This window comes from Convolutriloba macropyga, chromosome 3 (genome assembly GCF_964194025.1).
Source record: "Convolutriloba macropyga chromosome 3, txConMacr16.3, whole genome shotgun sequence".
Taxonomy (NCBI): domain Eukaryota; kingdom Metazoa; phylum Xenacoelomorpha; order Acoela; family Convolutidae; genus Convolutriloba; species Convolutriloba macropyga.
In genome coordinates, this window is record NC_134470.1 from 34,172,468 (window position 1) to 34,189,967 (window position 17,500).

Sequence of the window (17,500 nt, forward strand, 5' to 3'; positions counted from 1 at the left end):
TAGAAAGATAGTGAACCTGTCCTTAATGAGGCTCGGTAACAAAAAGACAAAAAACAACAAAAGCCGCTAACATAAAAATGGCGCTCAAAAATTTTGAAAAAAACTAGCTCCAAAGTAATTCAAACAGTTAGAAATGAACTGAAAGTTTTCAGTAAGTTTGCAAAAAAAATAAAACTCCATTATATAAGTCATTGTGACTTGTCATTATTAAGATTTTATGCATGCGACTACGAAGAACAAATACACAAAAAAGAATCATAAACTCAAAAAAAATTTGCGAGAACACGGTTTCGAAGCTGTTATAACAACAACCTTTGCCCAAAGAATAAAAAACTTTTCGTTGAATGTTTTCCGAACGGCAATATAGTGCCATGTGACTAATCATTAATGAGAAAAACAAGCCGAAAAAAAGAGCAAAGAAAGTTAAAAACAACGTTTGTATTTTAGGAGAACAAACAATTTAAAAGTTATGAAAAATATTAGCTATAAATTGAAAGCAACAATTAGTTTTTGTCAATCCTAAGCGAAGCCATTGAGACTTTTTCAGAATGTGTCCTACGGTTACAAAAAGAATGCAGACAAAAAATCAATACTATTTTCATTTCGAAAAACCACTGTCGAAGCCGTTAAAACCATAATAAATTCATTTAAAAAATAGATATGTTAACATTCGCCTTCTTTTTAGGCCAGCAACGTGTGACCTGCAATTATTGAGAGTAGGTAACAAATAGACAACAAAAGAACAGGAGATGTAAACGTTTAAAATATTTTTTAAGTCAGTTACTTTGAATGTCATTAAAACAATCAGCAAACAATCAATGTTGTTAAAGAGGTTCACTTTCCTCCGAAAAAGCACCTGGGACCACTCATTAATCAGAAAATGTCAAACGTTAACACAAATAACGTTAAATACACACAAAAGTCAGAGAAGCAAAAAAAAGTTCGCAAAACCGGTTCATAGCCGTTATAACCGTAATCAATTCGCTGCAAATTTTGGACATGTTTATCTGAGTTTTTTTGACCCCGAAAAATGATATGTGGCCTGTGTTTATTGAGGATAAGTAAAAAACGAAATTAGACAAAAAGAAAGGAGTATGCAAAGTCAAGAGGTACTTAATTCTTCGAAAACAATATTTTTCAAAGTCCTGAAAACCACGGGCTATCAATTGAAACAACTAAATAGGTTCTTTCATTTCCCTGACTGAAGCCATCGCAAGTCGTCTCCAATCAAAGTATGTCATACATTGACAAAAAGAACCTCAAATCCGGCATCTAAGACGTTAAAACCATAAATTCACTAAAGTTGGATTTTTTCAACTGCGCCTTTTTCGGTGCCAAAAATGTGATATTTGATGCTGATAAAAAGACAAAAAACAAAGGATGCAAAGCAAATTATGCTGATTTTTTGAAAACAATTAATTTCAAGGTCAAGAAATTTTATTATCTGTCAATTGAAAAATTTAAACAGTTTGTTTATTCCCAGAGGAAGCCACGGAAACCTGCAAAAAACATAGTTTGTCATACGTTTAAAGAAGAAATTCTAATACAGAAAAAATTCAAAAAACAAAATAGTATTTTTTGCGAAGAACCGTTGTCGAAGCTATCAAAACTATATTCATATCTTTAAAATTATTTATGCACCTTCTTTTGACGTTTAAAGGTGATATGTGACCTTTGAATAATGAAACTAGTTAATAATCAGACAAAAAGAACAGAATATCAAAAATTTCATGAAAATTCATTTATATTTCTCGAAATAATTATCAGTAAAGGCAAGATAACAATCAGCTTACCACTGAACTCAGCAAAAAGCCTCATATGTTCCTCAAAAAATCAAGTCATTAAAACTTTTTCTATTCAGACATTTTTGTACGACTAAAAGAAAAAGAAACTTAGTGAGAAAAAAACCAAAGTGGAAAACTATATATTAAAACCTTCTCGAAAACGGTGTCGAAGCCGTTAAATCTATAATCAATTACTTAAAACATATGTTTTCAGTTTTGCCTAATTTCTGTAAATTAATAACGTGATAAAAGACTTATCAACAATTTGATAATGTGATATAACCATCAGAAAAGAACCTGAAACGTGGGCAAATGTCCCAAAATCGTTTTTTTTTCGAAACTAGTAGTTTCAAAGACAGAAAAAGAGTTATGAAGCGTAAAACCGCCATGGAGATTGAAACCTAATTAGATAGAAAAAGCACATTTTTTGTGCTGAAATTAAATTACAAATTGACCAAAATTTGCGGAAAGAAAATGGCAAAAAGTTCTATAATCCATTGTTCGTTTTGAATGCAAACACTTTTAAAAGTCAAACGTCAATAAGTTTTCGGCTAAAATTAAAAAAAAACTACATGGCAAATGGCTATGGAGTCAATTGGACCCTCATTTGTGAGCCAGGATGTGAAATGTTGCTTTCTGTAATGAACATAAAAAGCAGTAGTTTTTTTAGAAAAAAAAGACAGCCGCTGATTACAATCCTGATTATCTTTGGATTTTGGAATTCAACGATCAGACCAAAACTAGCCCTGCTATTACTGTTCGTTCATTGAAAACAAGCAATTGTTCCCAGTGTATTGATAATTTGACAAAAAAGTTCAATTGTCAGAGAAAATTGATGTTGTTTGTATAATTATCGGTTTATAATAGCTAAAAACCGGCAAAATTTCAAACCCAGAAACCTTTGAAAAAAGCGGAGAAGTAAAGTCGCACTCTTTAGAGGAACACTTTTTTCAAACTGTGTTGACATATTTTAGCATAATTGACAAAAACATAGGCAAATTTTCCGGAAAATGTGAACAAAAAGAAATCCGTTTATAATTCACAAAACTTCAAACATCGTTAGCTCAGTGAAAACAGGCGAAAATCGAGAAAGTCTTATAATTCCATATTCTACGCTGGACGGACTTTCTAATGATCTAGTGATACCACTCACAGCTCTCTACGATGAATATATCGATCGGCCAAATTTGACTGAACAAAAAAACCCATTTGAGTATATACCCCCCCCACAAAAGTGGGTCGGAACAATTACATATTGCAAAGTACAAGAAATTTCAAAGTGAACAATTGTCTTGAAAAACGTTGCGAGACAAGGGCTTATCTTTTAACATTCTTAAAAGGAAAAGTTTTCCATTATTCAAGATTCTACAAGTTGCTACTACTATTTCATAAGATAAACAATTGCAGTTGAAACGCTGTGTTCCCCAGTGATTCTGGAATTTATATCGTGTAAGATCTGATAAGATGCTTACTAAGAATTTTTATCGTGTAAGATCTAATCAGATCTTACACGATAAAAATTCCTCTTATCAGATCTTACACGATAAAAATTCTGGTAACAGGAATTGTTATCGTGTAAGATCTGATAAGACATCTTATAAGATAAACATTCCTCTTATCAGAATTTTTATCGCGTAGGATCTGATAAGACATCTTATAAGATAAACATCCCCCTTATCAGAATTTTTTTCGTGTAAGATCTGATAGGACGGAATTTTTATCCTGTAAGATCTGATATGACATGTTTTAATTATTTCAATATAACCGTACAATGTAGCCAATGTCTTATGAAAAAAAAACAATAATCGGTCAGCTAACCAATTATGAAACAAAAAATGCTTGTTGATTCTGTTTTGGCGGCAGTTTTATTGTGAGTCTTAACTGGGTACTATGGCTAAACTTAGCAGTCCAAGATAATTTTGGTCTTTGAAAAAAAATTTTCAGCCTTGTTTGATAATCACCGCTTCGGAGAAAGCCCCTGCCACTCAAATAATCTTTTTTACAATATCTTATAAGTCTTAAAAGACAGTATAAGATATTTTTCTCTTTGTTGCTCTGACACATAAGTGTTGCATGCTGTAGTTTTTCGGCTACTGCTTGAGAGCAACTCTGAATTGTCTTCAATATGAAGAATATACCATACTTCAGGAATTTATATAAGAGGAAATTTTTATCGGGTAAGATCTGATAAGACGGAATTTTTATCGTGTAAGATTTTATAAGAGGAATTTTTATCGTGTAAGATCTTATAAGAGGAATTTTTATGTGTAAGATCTTATAAGAGGAATTTTTATCGTGTAAGATCTTATAAGAGGAATTTTTATCGTGTAAGATCTTATAAGAGGAATTTTTATCGTGTAAGATCTTATAAGAGGAATTTTTATCGTATAAGATCTGATAAACGTCTTATCAGATCTGATAAGAAGATGCATCCCCTTACAGGCTATTAGCAAGATGGTTTTGTCAGAAATTTGTCAGATCTTACACGATAAAAATTCCATAATCATTGGGGTTTGTTTCAGGACATCCTGTTCTTTCACAAAGACAGCTAATCCTGCTGTCATCGAGCAACAGAATGATCTTCGCATCTATATTCACAACTGCAGCAGAACTCAATTCAGCGTCATATCGTCACTATGGCCCCATTCCTTCTTAAAAATTTGCTTTTCCTGTTTTAAAATAATAAATCCGAAACTCAATTTGAATTCAGTCAGCAACATTGCATTTATGAATGCATTTTTGGTATAATATTCTTATCCTTTAACCTGTAGTAATATTTTACCAATAAAAGCAATTTATTGAATTGAAAGTCTGCTTTTACGTTTTAAACATGAGGAGGTAAAAAGTTTTCGGGTTTGGCTATAGAGTTTAGCTTGCGGTATGAAAGCATGAAAGCTTTTTGTACTAATTTAGAATAATAAAATCCTTATTAGAGAAAGAATAACAAAGGTTATCGAGATAAAAAAAAACATAAGAGAGGTCATATTAATTAGGTAAAGATGGGGATTGGAAGGCCAATATTTTGCCCATATCTTTGTCCATTGCCAATGAGACAAAATCAAGAACTACGATTTAGTTTGGGTAATTATGGCGTTGAAAACTATTGCGATCTCCTTGGACTTCTGATAAAATAATCACCGCAAATTTTGGGAGTAAAAAGTTTGCAATGAGATAAATAACAAATGTTTTAAGTTGTCCACGTAAATGCAGCAGTGCATATTATTAAAACTCTCGACTTATCTAAATCTATTTCATTATTTCATCAACATTACGAGCCAGCGCCCCAACCAAATAAAGTGGACCGTTTGGTTCATTTCCCTAATTCAAACCAAATGCCAGATTTGCAAACATTTGCAAATTTTTGCCCGATAGTTCCAAATTTCTAAAAATTTGCAAATTATCTCTTCACAAGGTCAATTTTGCAAAATTTTGCAAAACAATATCAACTTTTGCAAAGATTTGCAAATGATCGGCCGAGTTTGTTCCGGTTGAACTCTGCTTAATATAGCAATGTGGATTATTTTCCTAACCACTTCTCGAAGATTGCTTAATTCATTTGAAAAATGTTTGAAACACACCTTGTAAACGATATATGTGGTAAAATCACCCTACAAGGCCAATTATTAACGATAAGGGAGAAAGATATTCATACCTGTTTTCAAATAAATGTTATGCATTATTTCACAAAATTTGCTAATGACCTGTTTGCAAATAATTGTAAAATTAATGCTTACTTTACAAAATTTGCAAATAACTTCATATATAATTGCAAATTGCCATTAATTTTAAACTAGGCATGTTCACCTTAATTCAACACAATGAATCTTAATACATGTTGAAGAACCCTAACAGGGTGGGATATGGCAATAACAGAACAATTTTTCCAATTTCGATACACTATTAAACACTAGATTTTTTTACAATGCTTTTGTCTCAAAATTCTACAAATCAGCAGAAAAAAACAAAATCTATATGTAGGGACCGTTTCTCGCAATGTATTTTTTAAATACATTGCTGCGCCATTTAAAATTATTTTTCAATTGAAATTTGAAAAGAGACTTCAACATCAAATTTATAAAAATCGAAACATAATATTTTTAGAATAAGTAAAATTTGATTTTAAATTTCATCATTTAGTAAACTTACTAAATGGTTTTGGTTTCCATACAGTTAAAAACTGGGAGTACAGACGAAACAAATCCAATCTTGTTAATATTATTATTATATTCAACAATATTGAAAAAGCAAAAAATTTTTGCTATTTTTTCCGAAAGCTATTTACTTTTAAGAAAAGCCAGGTTGGCTTGATTATACTACCAGTCAGTCTTAAGTTAATGAAAAAAGAATTCAACGCTGATATCGTTTCCTTTTGGAGTTCTGAAAGGTCTAATTTTGAACGTTTCTCGACACAAATTACTTCTCAGTTCACTCTTCAGTCAATTTGCGCCTTTTTGTTGCAAATTGTCTTTTTAGGACATTGATGGCATTTCTTTTGGGCAACTGATAATTTTCAAAAGAAATTCTTGGGATGAAAATTTGTTGCTAATACCATTACTGAAATTGCCATTATACCCATTACCATTTTACCGAAAGTCAACTTTAATTTACCCAATTGTTAAAACTACCAGAACAATTTTTGGCTGAGTATATAAATAAACGGCCCGTGGCACTTGATATGAAAACTAACACAACGGAGTATAGGGATTAGAAATGGCTACAGAAACCGATGTTTGTTTGAAATGGCTAAATAATTCCCTTGCTATATACTCGGATCTATCTGTCAAAGCATTTCAGAGCTGAACCATGAAAAAAACATGCTGGATTTTTGCGCTGAGCATGAATCTGTTCATGTCACATTTTTCTATTTACAGTCTGGCTGTAAAATTTAAAATAACTCATCCGTCTGAGCAGTCTGCACTTATTTTCTGCCTTTCATCTGAGCAGCTATAATTACCGCATGTCCTCTATATGCGCAGCTATACTTACCGCATGTCCTCTATCTGAGCAGTTTGTTTACACGCCGCAATTATCTCTCTCTCTCTCTCTCTCTCTCTCAAAACGCGCGGGGAAATGAAAGCTAAATTGAAAGTTGAAATGCGAAATGCATGCTCAATAAATGCATGAATTAATTTAAAATGGTATTTAATTTAAAATCGTATTAAAGGTATTAAAATATATTAATGGTATTAAAATGGTAATAGTTTAAAATGGTATTTAATTTAGTTCAAATTATTTTAGTTTCAAGCTGTCGCCCTCCGCAATTTATAATCCGCTCTCTCCGGGTTGTCGTTCTCCGGAAATTGTAATCCGCTCTCTCCGGGTTGTCGCCCTCCGGAAGTTATAATCCGCGCCCTCCAGCTGTCACCTGGCAGGTATTACAAGACAGGGGTGAGGCCAGCTATTCACTTGTCATTGTCAAACTGACCTGGCCATTAGCAACATCCACCTCGACCGCCGGAGTTTAGAATTAAATAGAACGCACACATTTGCTGTAATCTAAAATAAAGGAAAGCGAAGCAGCATCTTGAGTTCCAAATAGAAACGTTATAATTGAAATAAACGACTACCTTCGGGGGAATTAACGACTACCTAAAACGACTAATGGAGGGAGTGATGTGATGAGGGGGAAGGGGGTGGAGGGGGTGATGTGGTATGTGGTAAGGGTCAATTTGCGCCTTTTTGTTGCAAATTGTCTTTTTAGGACATTGATGGCATTTCTTTTGGGCAACTGATAATTTTCAAAAGAAATTCTTGGGATGAAAATTTGTTGCTAATACCATTACTGAAATTGCCATTATACCCATTACCATTTTACCGAAAGCCAACTTTAATTTACCCAATTGTTAAAACTACCAGAACAATTTTCGGCTGAGTATATAAATAAACGGCCCGTGGCACTTGATATGAAAACTATCACAACGGAGTATAGGGATTAGAAATGGCTACAGAAACCGATGTTTGTTTGAAATGGCTAAATATTTCCCTTGCTATATACTCGGATCTATCTGTCATAGCATTTCAGAGCTGAACCATGAAAAAAAACATGCTGGATTTTTGCGCTGAGCATGAATCTGTTCATGTCACATTTTTCTATTTACAGTCTGGCTGTAAAATTTAAAATAACTCATCCGTCTGAGCAGTCTGCACTTATTTTCTGCCTTTCATCTGAGCAGCTATAATTACCGCATGTCCTCTATATGCGCAGCTATACTTACCGCATGTCCTCTATCTGAGCAGTTTGTTTACACGCCGCAATTATCTCTCTCTCTCTCAAAACGCGCGGGGAAATGAAAGCTAAATTGAAAGTTGAAATGCGAAATGCATGCTCAATAAATGCATGAATTAATTTAAAATGGTATTCAATTTAAAATCGTATTAAAGGTAATAAAATATATTAATGGTATTAAAATGGTAATAATTTAAAATGGTATTTAATTTAGTTCAAATTATTTTAGTTTCAAGCTGTCGCCCTCCGCAATTTATAATCCGCTCTCTCCGGGTTGTCGTTCTCCGGAAATTGTAATCCGCTCTCTCCGGGTTGTCGCCCTCCGGAAGTTATAATCCGCGCCCTCCAGCTGTCACCTTGCAGGTATAACAAGACAGGGGTGAGGCCAGCTATTCACTTGTCATTGTCAAACTGACCTGGCTATTAGCAACATCCACCTCGACCGCCGGAGTTTAGAATTAAATAGAACGCACACATTTGCTGTAATCTAAAATAAAGGAAAGCGAAGCAGCATCTTGAGTTCCAAATAGAAACGTTATAATTGAAATAAACGACTACCTTCGGGGGAATTGACGACTACCAAAAACGACTAATGGAGGGAGTGATGTGATGAGGGGGGAGGGGGTGGAGGGGGTGATGTGGTATGGGGGGGGGCGCAAACTGAGAAGAACGTTTCCTCACCAACGTTTCTTGCTCAACGTTTCCTGACACGTATTTTGCCCGTCCTTTAAACCTTAATTGCCACCCAATTAAATTGTCTGCATAATTGTCAACGTCTCGTATAGTAATTAAAGGAAATCTACACAATTTTTAGTGAAACGATCTCAAATATAACTTCATTATGCTGGGATGAAGTTCTTAGGTTGAGTACGACACGTCCTTATTAAGCGTTCAAACGAATACTCTTCTGGTGTCTAGCCGGAAAGTTTAAACTAACACAGGTTGTAAGGGTTAAGTACATAAGAGAATAGTTTATTACAAAAACTGTCCATAGAGTGCTAACTCGGTTGTTTTAACTAATTAGTGGCCTCCCCTCTTGTGCTATTTGAGGTTATCAAGAGAGAATTTAAATGGAAGAAAGGGATTCCTGAGAGATTTCAGGTTGGGAGACGGCTTGAAAAATTAACATGCTTTGTCTAATTTTGCCTCTTTACTAACACAATTATCAATAGTGAAGGCACATAGCAACAATAACAACCTCAATTGACCTCCTTTCAGCAAACAATTAAGTGAAAAAATAGATGATATCGTTTAAAACAAAAAGATATTGTGCTTTAATTATAACCAAGTACCATACCTCCAAAAAAAGTTTTTTATTAGCAACTTTTTAATTAACATATAACAATAAGCAGCAAGCGAACAAAACTTTTCTGGAATATTTTTTGAAAATCAAAAGCATCAATCAAATCAACAATGACAACTATCTTTTTTAAAAAAACTGAACCTCGAAGCCGAATGGATATTACCACACGGTTGTTATCGCCACCGAGAAGTTATCCGGGGTTCGGTAAGATTGATTCTTTAAAACTATTAACTGTAGGGAAATTGAATTCAATTGCGAAAGAAATGAATACCGAAATGGATTACAAACTGTAAAAACTAGAGCACCAATGCAGCCAAAGTGCAACACAAATCAATTCATAAATGCCATTCATAGATGCCAAGTGAAACATGTTAGGCATATGAAATGAACGTCGCTGTCAAGTTTATCGCGTTGGGAGAGCATGGGGTAATTCCTGTATAATTTTCCGCAATATCTCCAAAAGAATCACAACCTGTAAGATTAATCAGAAGGTTCAAAACAAAAAACAGCACTGTCAACATCTTGTCGACTTGTTAAGGTGGCCGGTCAACAACAACTGTTTACCGAAAAATGAGTCAATATTTTTTTGGTCCCGTAAATTAATTATCGCTTTAAAATATCACGAAAATGGTAAATGAAAGTGGTGATTTAAACGCTGTTACTGACCATAAAAGACATTAGTGTGGTTTCTTCAAGAAAAGAAAAGATGCCTTTTTATTTCTTTTAATTAATTAATGTTCTTTTAATTAACGAATTAACTTTCAAAGATGTGAATTAACTTTCAAAATGTGTTGGTTACGTGACTAGTCTGATGAAGTGAGTCCTTAAGAAACTCCGGCAGAAGAAAGAACTGCGGAAGCCAGAACTTCGGAGTAATGTTAATAAAAAGAGTTACTTAACCTTACCTGGAGGATACAACTTGAATTTTTGAAATCTGGCTCTATTTAAGGATAATTCAGCACTTTTTTATCTGGCACTGTACAGATCTGTCAATTTTGCACGTCCAGCAACAAAAAGGAATAACGTCTAATAACAAACAGAATAACCCAACGCAGCTAATAGAGATCTGTCATTTTTGCACGTTCAGCAACAAAAGGGATAACGTCTAATAACAAATAGAATAATCCAACGCAGCTAATAAGGAATCCGTGTAATCTGAATCTCTGATTCCGTGTAAACTGAATCTCTGAATCCTTGTAAACTGAGTCTCTGAATCAGTAAACAAATAACTAAAGTAAACAGCAAACAAATGACTAAAACAAAGTATCAATCAAACTTAACAATTAGAATCTGAAACTTGGTTACAAGAAAGAATTAAGAATTTGATTGGTTACTGTGAGCTCTCTTAATGTGGCGCTTGAGATTTGCTGAATAAATAGTCGAACAATCACAGAAGTTACATCGTTTGCTCTCAACAGTCTTCTCATGAAAGCGAGCGATATGGCGCGTGAGGAGATACTTTTCTTTAGACGAATAGTTGCACGAATCTTAAAAGAACTTTGTTTTCTTGCCACCGGCAACAACTGCAACTCGTCTTCTTCTGACACGCTCCTCCACTTTGACTATATCGGTGATTCCGTGGGACAAACCCGTCGAGGGGTCTACCAGAGCGAGTCTGACCGGCGCCCTATTAGCTTCTTGAACAATTGACTCAAGAATTAACAACTCCACTTTCAGGTTTTCGAGAACTGACTCATTTTCCAACTTCACATTCACCTTTTCCTCATGATTTTCTAACTTCACTTCCATGATAAACAAACTACTCAGACTTTCACGCACACGATTCACAAGAGGCAAAAACAACTTTCAATCAAATCTGAAAAACACAACATATGATGACCATTGGGTCTACTATTCAGACACTGGAAAAAGATAAGCTGAAATAGACTGATAAACAAACACTGGGATTGACACCCCACGGGCGAAGCCCGAACCTTGTACTACTAATTCTACTACTACTACTACACAACTAATTCTGACTAGAACTTCAAACTCCGCCTCCGACTCCCGCCTCCGCCTCCGCTTCCGCCTCCTCTTCCGCCTCCGACCCCCGCCTCCACCTCCGACTCCCGCCTCCGCCTCCAATTCCGCCTCCGACCCCCGCCTCCACTTCCGACTCCCGCCTCCGCCTCCACCTCCGCCTCCGCCTCCACTTCCGCCTCCAACCCCCGCCTCCACCTCCGACTCCCGCCTCCACCTCCGAACTCCGCTTCCACCGAATAGATGTAAATGCACCAATATATGGTATAGTTGGAGCTAGAATAGTTTTTGAGGGTATCGCCATATTAAATGTTTTAAGCATGATGTCAGCTATTCGAAATTTTCAAAACTTGCTATGTTCTTTGTATGTACAGTCTGATGACGTGAAACGTTCTGTGCAGTGTTCACCAATAATGTAAATTAGGCTGCGAAGAAAAGAGACAGACTGGGATGTTTCTTAATTGACTCTTGGCGGACTGGCAGAAGTATTTACACTTCTATTTGACTGGTTCAGTACCGGTTACAAACGAAAGTCAATGGTACAGCGCCGAAACTCACTGAGAGCAAGGTACGGCTAATCCCATGTTCGTTTGAAATGGCGCGTGGGTTCTGTTATGTCACAATCGAATATGGGATATGGAATAAGAAATATGGTGTAAAATGGATTTGGGTAAATTCTCATGTAACCAGCTTTAGCTATTTTTTTGCTCTCAAATTTTCATTGTCAATATAGTTATTTTTCATATCAGGGTCCATTGAAATTGCTCAAAAAGTAAAAACTTCGTTAACTCAATTCGAATGTGAAGCCCAAGGATTTTTTTATAAAAAGAAATGGATGTAAGACTTTGAAACGGATTTCAATGTTGTTGTATCAATGAAACAAATTAGTGTAAAATGAACCAATTTTCTGATAAAACTGTAACACGCAAAAATCATGCTGATATAAGAAAGACCTTAAGTTAGGGAATAATGCAGTAGACATGAAAAAGAATTCCGTCTTTTGTTGCCGATTCAACCACTTTTGACAGAAAAAAAATATATACTACAGAATCACCACAGCAAGATCAAATTTTTAAAAAGAATTACATCAATCCCATGTGTCGTCAACATTCTTCAATTAGTCAGGCCAATTCTTATTCGAGTATTTATTTTATGTTATTGCGCATCATCAAGTACACAACACATAAATTGTTTCAATACTTTGGACAAAGACACATTTAAATTAATGTTCAACCTTTTTTATAAATTTTTTACACTCGCCTCCTACTCAAAAAAAGCAAAAAAAGTTACTGATGAATGAACGAAAGAATGAAGGCAACAGATGAAATTGACATTTAATTTATGAAAAGCACTGTCTTGAATGAATGATTCAATGGTTAAATGAAATAACAATTTTTTTGCATAAATGTATTTATTATTTTTGATTACCTGGAATGATTTTTGAGATCACAGATTGCTAGAGTTCAAGGAATAATTTTTATTTGTTCCCCCATTCTCCCTAAAAACTTGTGATGTGACCTTCAAATTGCAGATTTTCGCAAAAGAAAATGGATTTTTCTACCATAATTTGATAATTTTGTAGCATAGATATAGCACTGCTCTATTCCAATTATTTTGCTTTGATGTAGGTTCAGCTGGCGGCTGAATTACCAAATTTACAAAAATAATTAACTAAAATAACCAGAAAAGCATACTGAAGGCACATGCATTCATCTAACTGGAATTGAGCGACGCATTTTGAGGACATGGTCGACTGGCAAGCTTTACCGATTTCACCCCAATCGCCGCTAGAAGACGCGATTGCTTTGCATTGAAAAAACAGTTTCAATTCTTGCATTATTTCACTGTGGAACTTCGACGCAATTTTCTATTCAGAGCAGCTGCTGTTTATACACTAACTATACAATAAAAAGTTCTAATGAGAAATATACGTAAAATTTTTCCCATTTAGTTTTTTGTTACTCTGATTTTCGACTTTTTAAAAATTCAGTGACTTTTCTATACTCCAGTAAACACAAAAGTCTGAACAAAAAATAAAATGAATGTATATTAATTCAAAATCCAATATCACTGCACTTTTATTTTCATGGGTGCCGGGCGGTGTAGCAATGCATAATTTTGTCACTGGCTCGAGTCCTTTCACAAAATTCATCATTTTTTATGAATTAATAGTAATCGCATTTCATCAAAAGCCAGCAGATTAATATCATTAACTTGCATTTATGCTTTGCTACATTTTTACCACTTTTGGTACCAGGCACGTATCGTGTGAGTAGTACTGGCAATCTCCTCTGGCTACAATGGCCTCCTGTGGAAGTGAAAATACGTCGAAACCCTCGATCTCCATTTCAGACCATCCTGCCTCCACCAACTGAGGCTTCTGTGTCTCATTCCATATCAGATTCCAAGTTTCGTTGGCAGTCTCTCCTAAAATAAATGCAAATAAAACGCAACAACTTTACTCAACGCCAACGTGCTGTTAATCCCAGACACTAGAACAGTTATATAGTAATCATAACAACTTGTCAAAATTTAGTACGGAATTTAAAAATTGAAAACAAAGAAAAATTTTTAAATTTGTGAACCAATTCAAACTTTTTCAAAGTTATACAAATCAATCAAAAAATTGATTAAAGATGATACATAGTTAGGAAGATTTTTACAACCTGCGCCCACTAAGCTGGGGGGGGGGGGCACAAACGGAAAACATCCAATTATCTTTTATGGTTCGACTAGGGTTTTTAAGTTTCAATACTAAATAGAGTGCAGGTAATTTTCCGTCAAATCAATTTTAAATGAACTAAATTAGTGTTTATGTGACTTTCTAATAACAAAGAATATTAAATCATTGAAAAAGCTGATAGGATCAAATATAGGTACACCACTGCAACAAAATTACCCCAGCGGTGCTTCAGATATCTCTTACTAGATGGGCTGCAGTTTCATAGCGAAAAAGATAAGATAAATTTAATTGAACACCGATCTAGTTAACTGAAGTCACGGCCAACTTTACGTTCATATTTTTAAGGTAACAATTAGCTTAATTAAATTTTCTTTAAGACTAAATATAAATTATCTTCATTTGTATAGGTTTTTAAATTTTTTGAGTTATACGAAAAGCTAAAATTCTGTAACATTTTTTTATATCAGAACTTTGGAAACAAAACTCTGATCCCATTGAAACAGGTAAAAAAACTATTCTGATTAATTTTAAAAAATGTGAAAGTAAGAACTCAACAACTTGGAATTCCATTGCAATTATTTGTTCACAATATAGATGGGGTTTTCATGAGAATGTATGAAATACTTTTAATACTACCGGAAAAATACAACCTACGTCATAAGCAAATTCAACAATTACAATCAAAATTTCTTCTAAATGAGTTGTTTTTGAGTGAACTCTACTGCTCAGCAGTCGCAATTAAGCACAGTTGAACAAAACATCCGTTGCTAATGGAAAAAAATTGCTTTGAAAAAATATAGGCAAAATGTTCTAAGGAAAAGTACAGCTCTGTTCAAAAGAGTAACAAAATTTATTTGACAGTTCTGCCTCTCATTTAAACTTTTACTGTTGTTGCAATTTTTCAACTATTTTCAAATGATGTTAATCAAGCTATATTTTGACTCGATATACACTTTTCCCCGAAAATTCTGTGATTTGTTTGTGATTTTTCTTTGTTCGTTAAATTTTGATAGATTGTTTGAGCGACATTAATCAACCAATTCTCTGTGTATACTGTCAATGGGTAGCAAAAATTGTGAAGTTGTGCACGAACCGAAGCAACAGCAACAGCACAGTAAAAGGCGCATCCCCAGCTTAAAAAGTGGGTAAAATACCTATAGGTAATTTTTTGGGATTTGAGAACCAACGCCTTTTTGCATTACCTGTAAACTAAAAAACTTTTTAAAAAATAAAAACTCAAACCTAATAAAAACACATTCTTTGATTGAGTAGCATTATTGTTTTATTTATTATTGAATTGCCCACAAATATTAACCTGCCAAAATAAAGTTTAAAAAAAGTCAAGCGGGCAAAAAATGGAATCATGTTTTTTTTAGTGAGATCTCATCTTCAGTAAATTGAACATGATCAATGCCTTTATGGCAACTAAAACGTACCTAGAATTTTGTGTTTATCCTGCATTTTCCGGCATCAAATAAAAGTACTGACAAAATCATTTTATCCCATTTTTATTTGATAACTATTTAAAACTAGTAGACTGTTGTAAAATGAATTTGTGTTTAAATGGAATTTTAAAAAGAATTATAATTTAAAGCAGAAAACGTTGTATATACGTTGCCTTAACTGACCATTAAATAAGAAATTGTGATAACCTTTCTGTTTGCAAATTCAAACCTTATTTGCGAAGGTTGATTTTGTACCACTGCAGTGCATTGGTTTTAAAAATTGTGTTTCTGTGCATCTTGTCAATTATTTTTAAGCATGCAGAGGAATAAAATAAATTTTTTCCTCGAGACACTCTGTCACCAGAAAATCTGTTATTTTCTTGTTCTATCATTTCTATTTGTATGAAAGATTTTTACCAAAACTTTCTTCTCTGTCGCTCAGTCGACCTTATCTAAACTTCTCAAGGTCAATAAAGTTTTGCATGAAAACAAAGATGGAAATGAAACAAGGGGGAAATTGGGTTAAAAATTTGAGCGTTGCAATATCTCATTAAAAAATAAAACACACTTTTTGTTGCGAGAATGTTCAGATTTGTTAATTGAGAAAAAATTTTAAACAATGCATAATAGTAACTATAACAAAATTTTTCATTGATTACATCGTATTAATTAATTGTTGCATTGAATATTTGAGTGCATGCAAACATTAACCTGCCAAAATGTTGTAATTAAATAAGTTCAAAAACACAAAAAAAAACATGTTTTATTTACTTGAAGTGAAAAAATTGAGAAAAACAAAGCCTCTATGGCAATAAAAAATATATCTCGGTTTCTGATTTTTTTCTGCAAACTTCCATCTCCATTTTTCGAATAAGATCATCAATTAACCCTAAGAGACTGCGTCAAACTTCTGTTAATTGATAAAGTTTGCAATGAATAGATCTTTTAGATCAATATCTTTTTCACGTTCAATAGATCAATATCTTTTTCACGTTTTATGACCATTAAATATGAGGTATATTTGGCACTGAATGCAAATTTAAACTTTGTTTGGAACGGTTAGTTTTGTACCATCGCGCGACATTATTCTTAAAATTCATATTGTTGTTGCATTCCTTTCATTTAGTTTTACTTGGCACTAATGAGTTAAAGCTTGGTTTTCTTCCTCTATGTACTCTGTTTCCACAGAAGCAGTCATTTTTCCTTATGTTTCTTAGTTGATCTTGTCTTAATTGTTAAACGTTGTAAGGCGCCGGAACAAAAACGGAATTAGGCGCGTTTTCTTGTGTAGAGTTTAGTAAACGATTTCTTAAGTTATTTTTTCAGTGAACTGTTGATTTTTTTCATTGTCAAAAAATTCAAAAGGCTCTTTTCTGTTGCATTAATTTTCTTCAGATTTTCAATTTATCTGAATAATGTTCGAAAACACTGTATAAGAAAATTTATAAGTAGTCATAGCAAATTCTTTTACCGATTTTTTCGTATCCCGTTTATTGTTGTATAGATTAAAAAAATGCATACAAACATAAACCTGCCCAAATTAGGTAAATAAAAAATTCAAACAAACAAAAAAAAGAAATCTTAATTTACGTAAATTGAAAATGCACAATGCCTTTTTGGCAACTAAAATGTGTCTGTGTTTCCTTGTTCATGCTACAAAGATGGATCTCCAAGTTGATGTCCGTCAACAATATGTACAACAATATGTACAGTCGAAACAAAGAAACAAAATGCTTCCTTTCACTATTCCAATTAGATCATCAATTAACATCCCAAGGAGACTTCAAATACAATTCTGTTACTTTTGACATTTATATATAAATATATATATATATATATATATATATATATATATATATATATATGTTAGATAAAGTCGGAGATGAAATATATAATTATTTCCAAAAACACAGCTTATTTGCATGTTCAATACTCAAGGAAATAGCAGCAATAGCATTGAATGTAGTCAACTTTGTAAATTAATTGACTCACTGATTGGGAAATTTGGCCATTTGGGGGCACAAAAAGAAAAAGAGACTTATCTGATTGTAAATGGGGACATTAAATTTTGCTGAGAAA

The 17,500-nt window shown here is 33.7% G+C and overlaps 2 protein-coding genes across 2 annotated transcripts in view; one reads left to right on the plus strand and one right to left on the minus strand.

Moving 5' to 3' along the window:
* LOC142337026 (phospholipid scramblase 2-like) overlaps window positions 1–4,602 on the plus strand; it is a 34,817-nt gene extending 30,215 nt beyond the window's left edge. Inside the window, exon 8 of the mRNA XM_075386063.1 lies at window positions 4,307–4,602. Within this exon, the coding sequence (XP_075242178.1) occupies window positions 4,307–4,336 (30 nt within the window). The 3' untranslated portion in view covers window positions 4,337–4,602. The remainder of the gene's footprint in view (window positions 1–4,306) is intronic.
* Window positions 4,603–13,173: 8,571 nt separating this feature from the next.
* Window positions 13,174–17,500, minus strand: part of LOC142337027 (guanidinoacetate N-methyltransferase B-like) — a 23,456-nt gene continuing 19,129 nt past the window's right edge. The window contains exon 5 of the mRNA XM_075386064.1: window positions 13,174–13,720. Coding sequence (XP_075242179.1) covers window positions 13,524–13,720 — 197 coding nt within the window. The 3' untranslated portion in view covers window positions 13,174–13,523. The remainder of the gene's footprint in view (window positions 13,721–17,500) is intronic.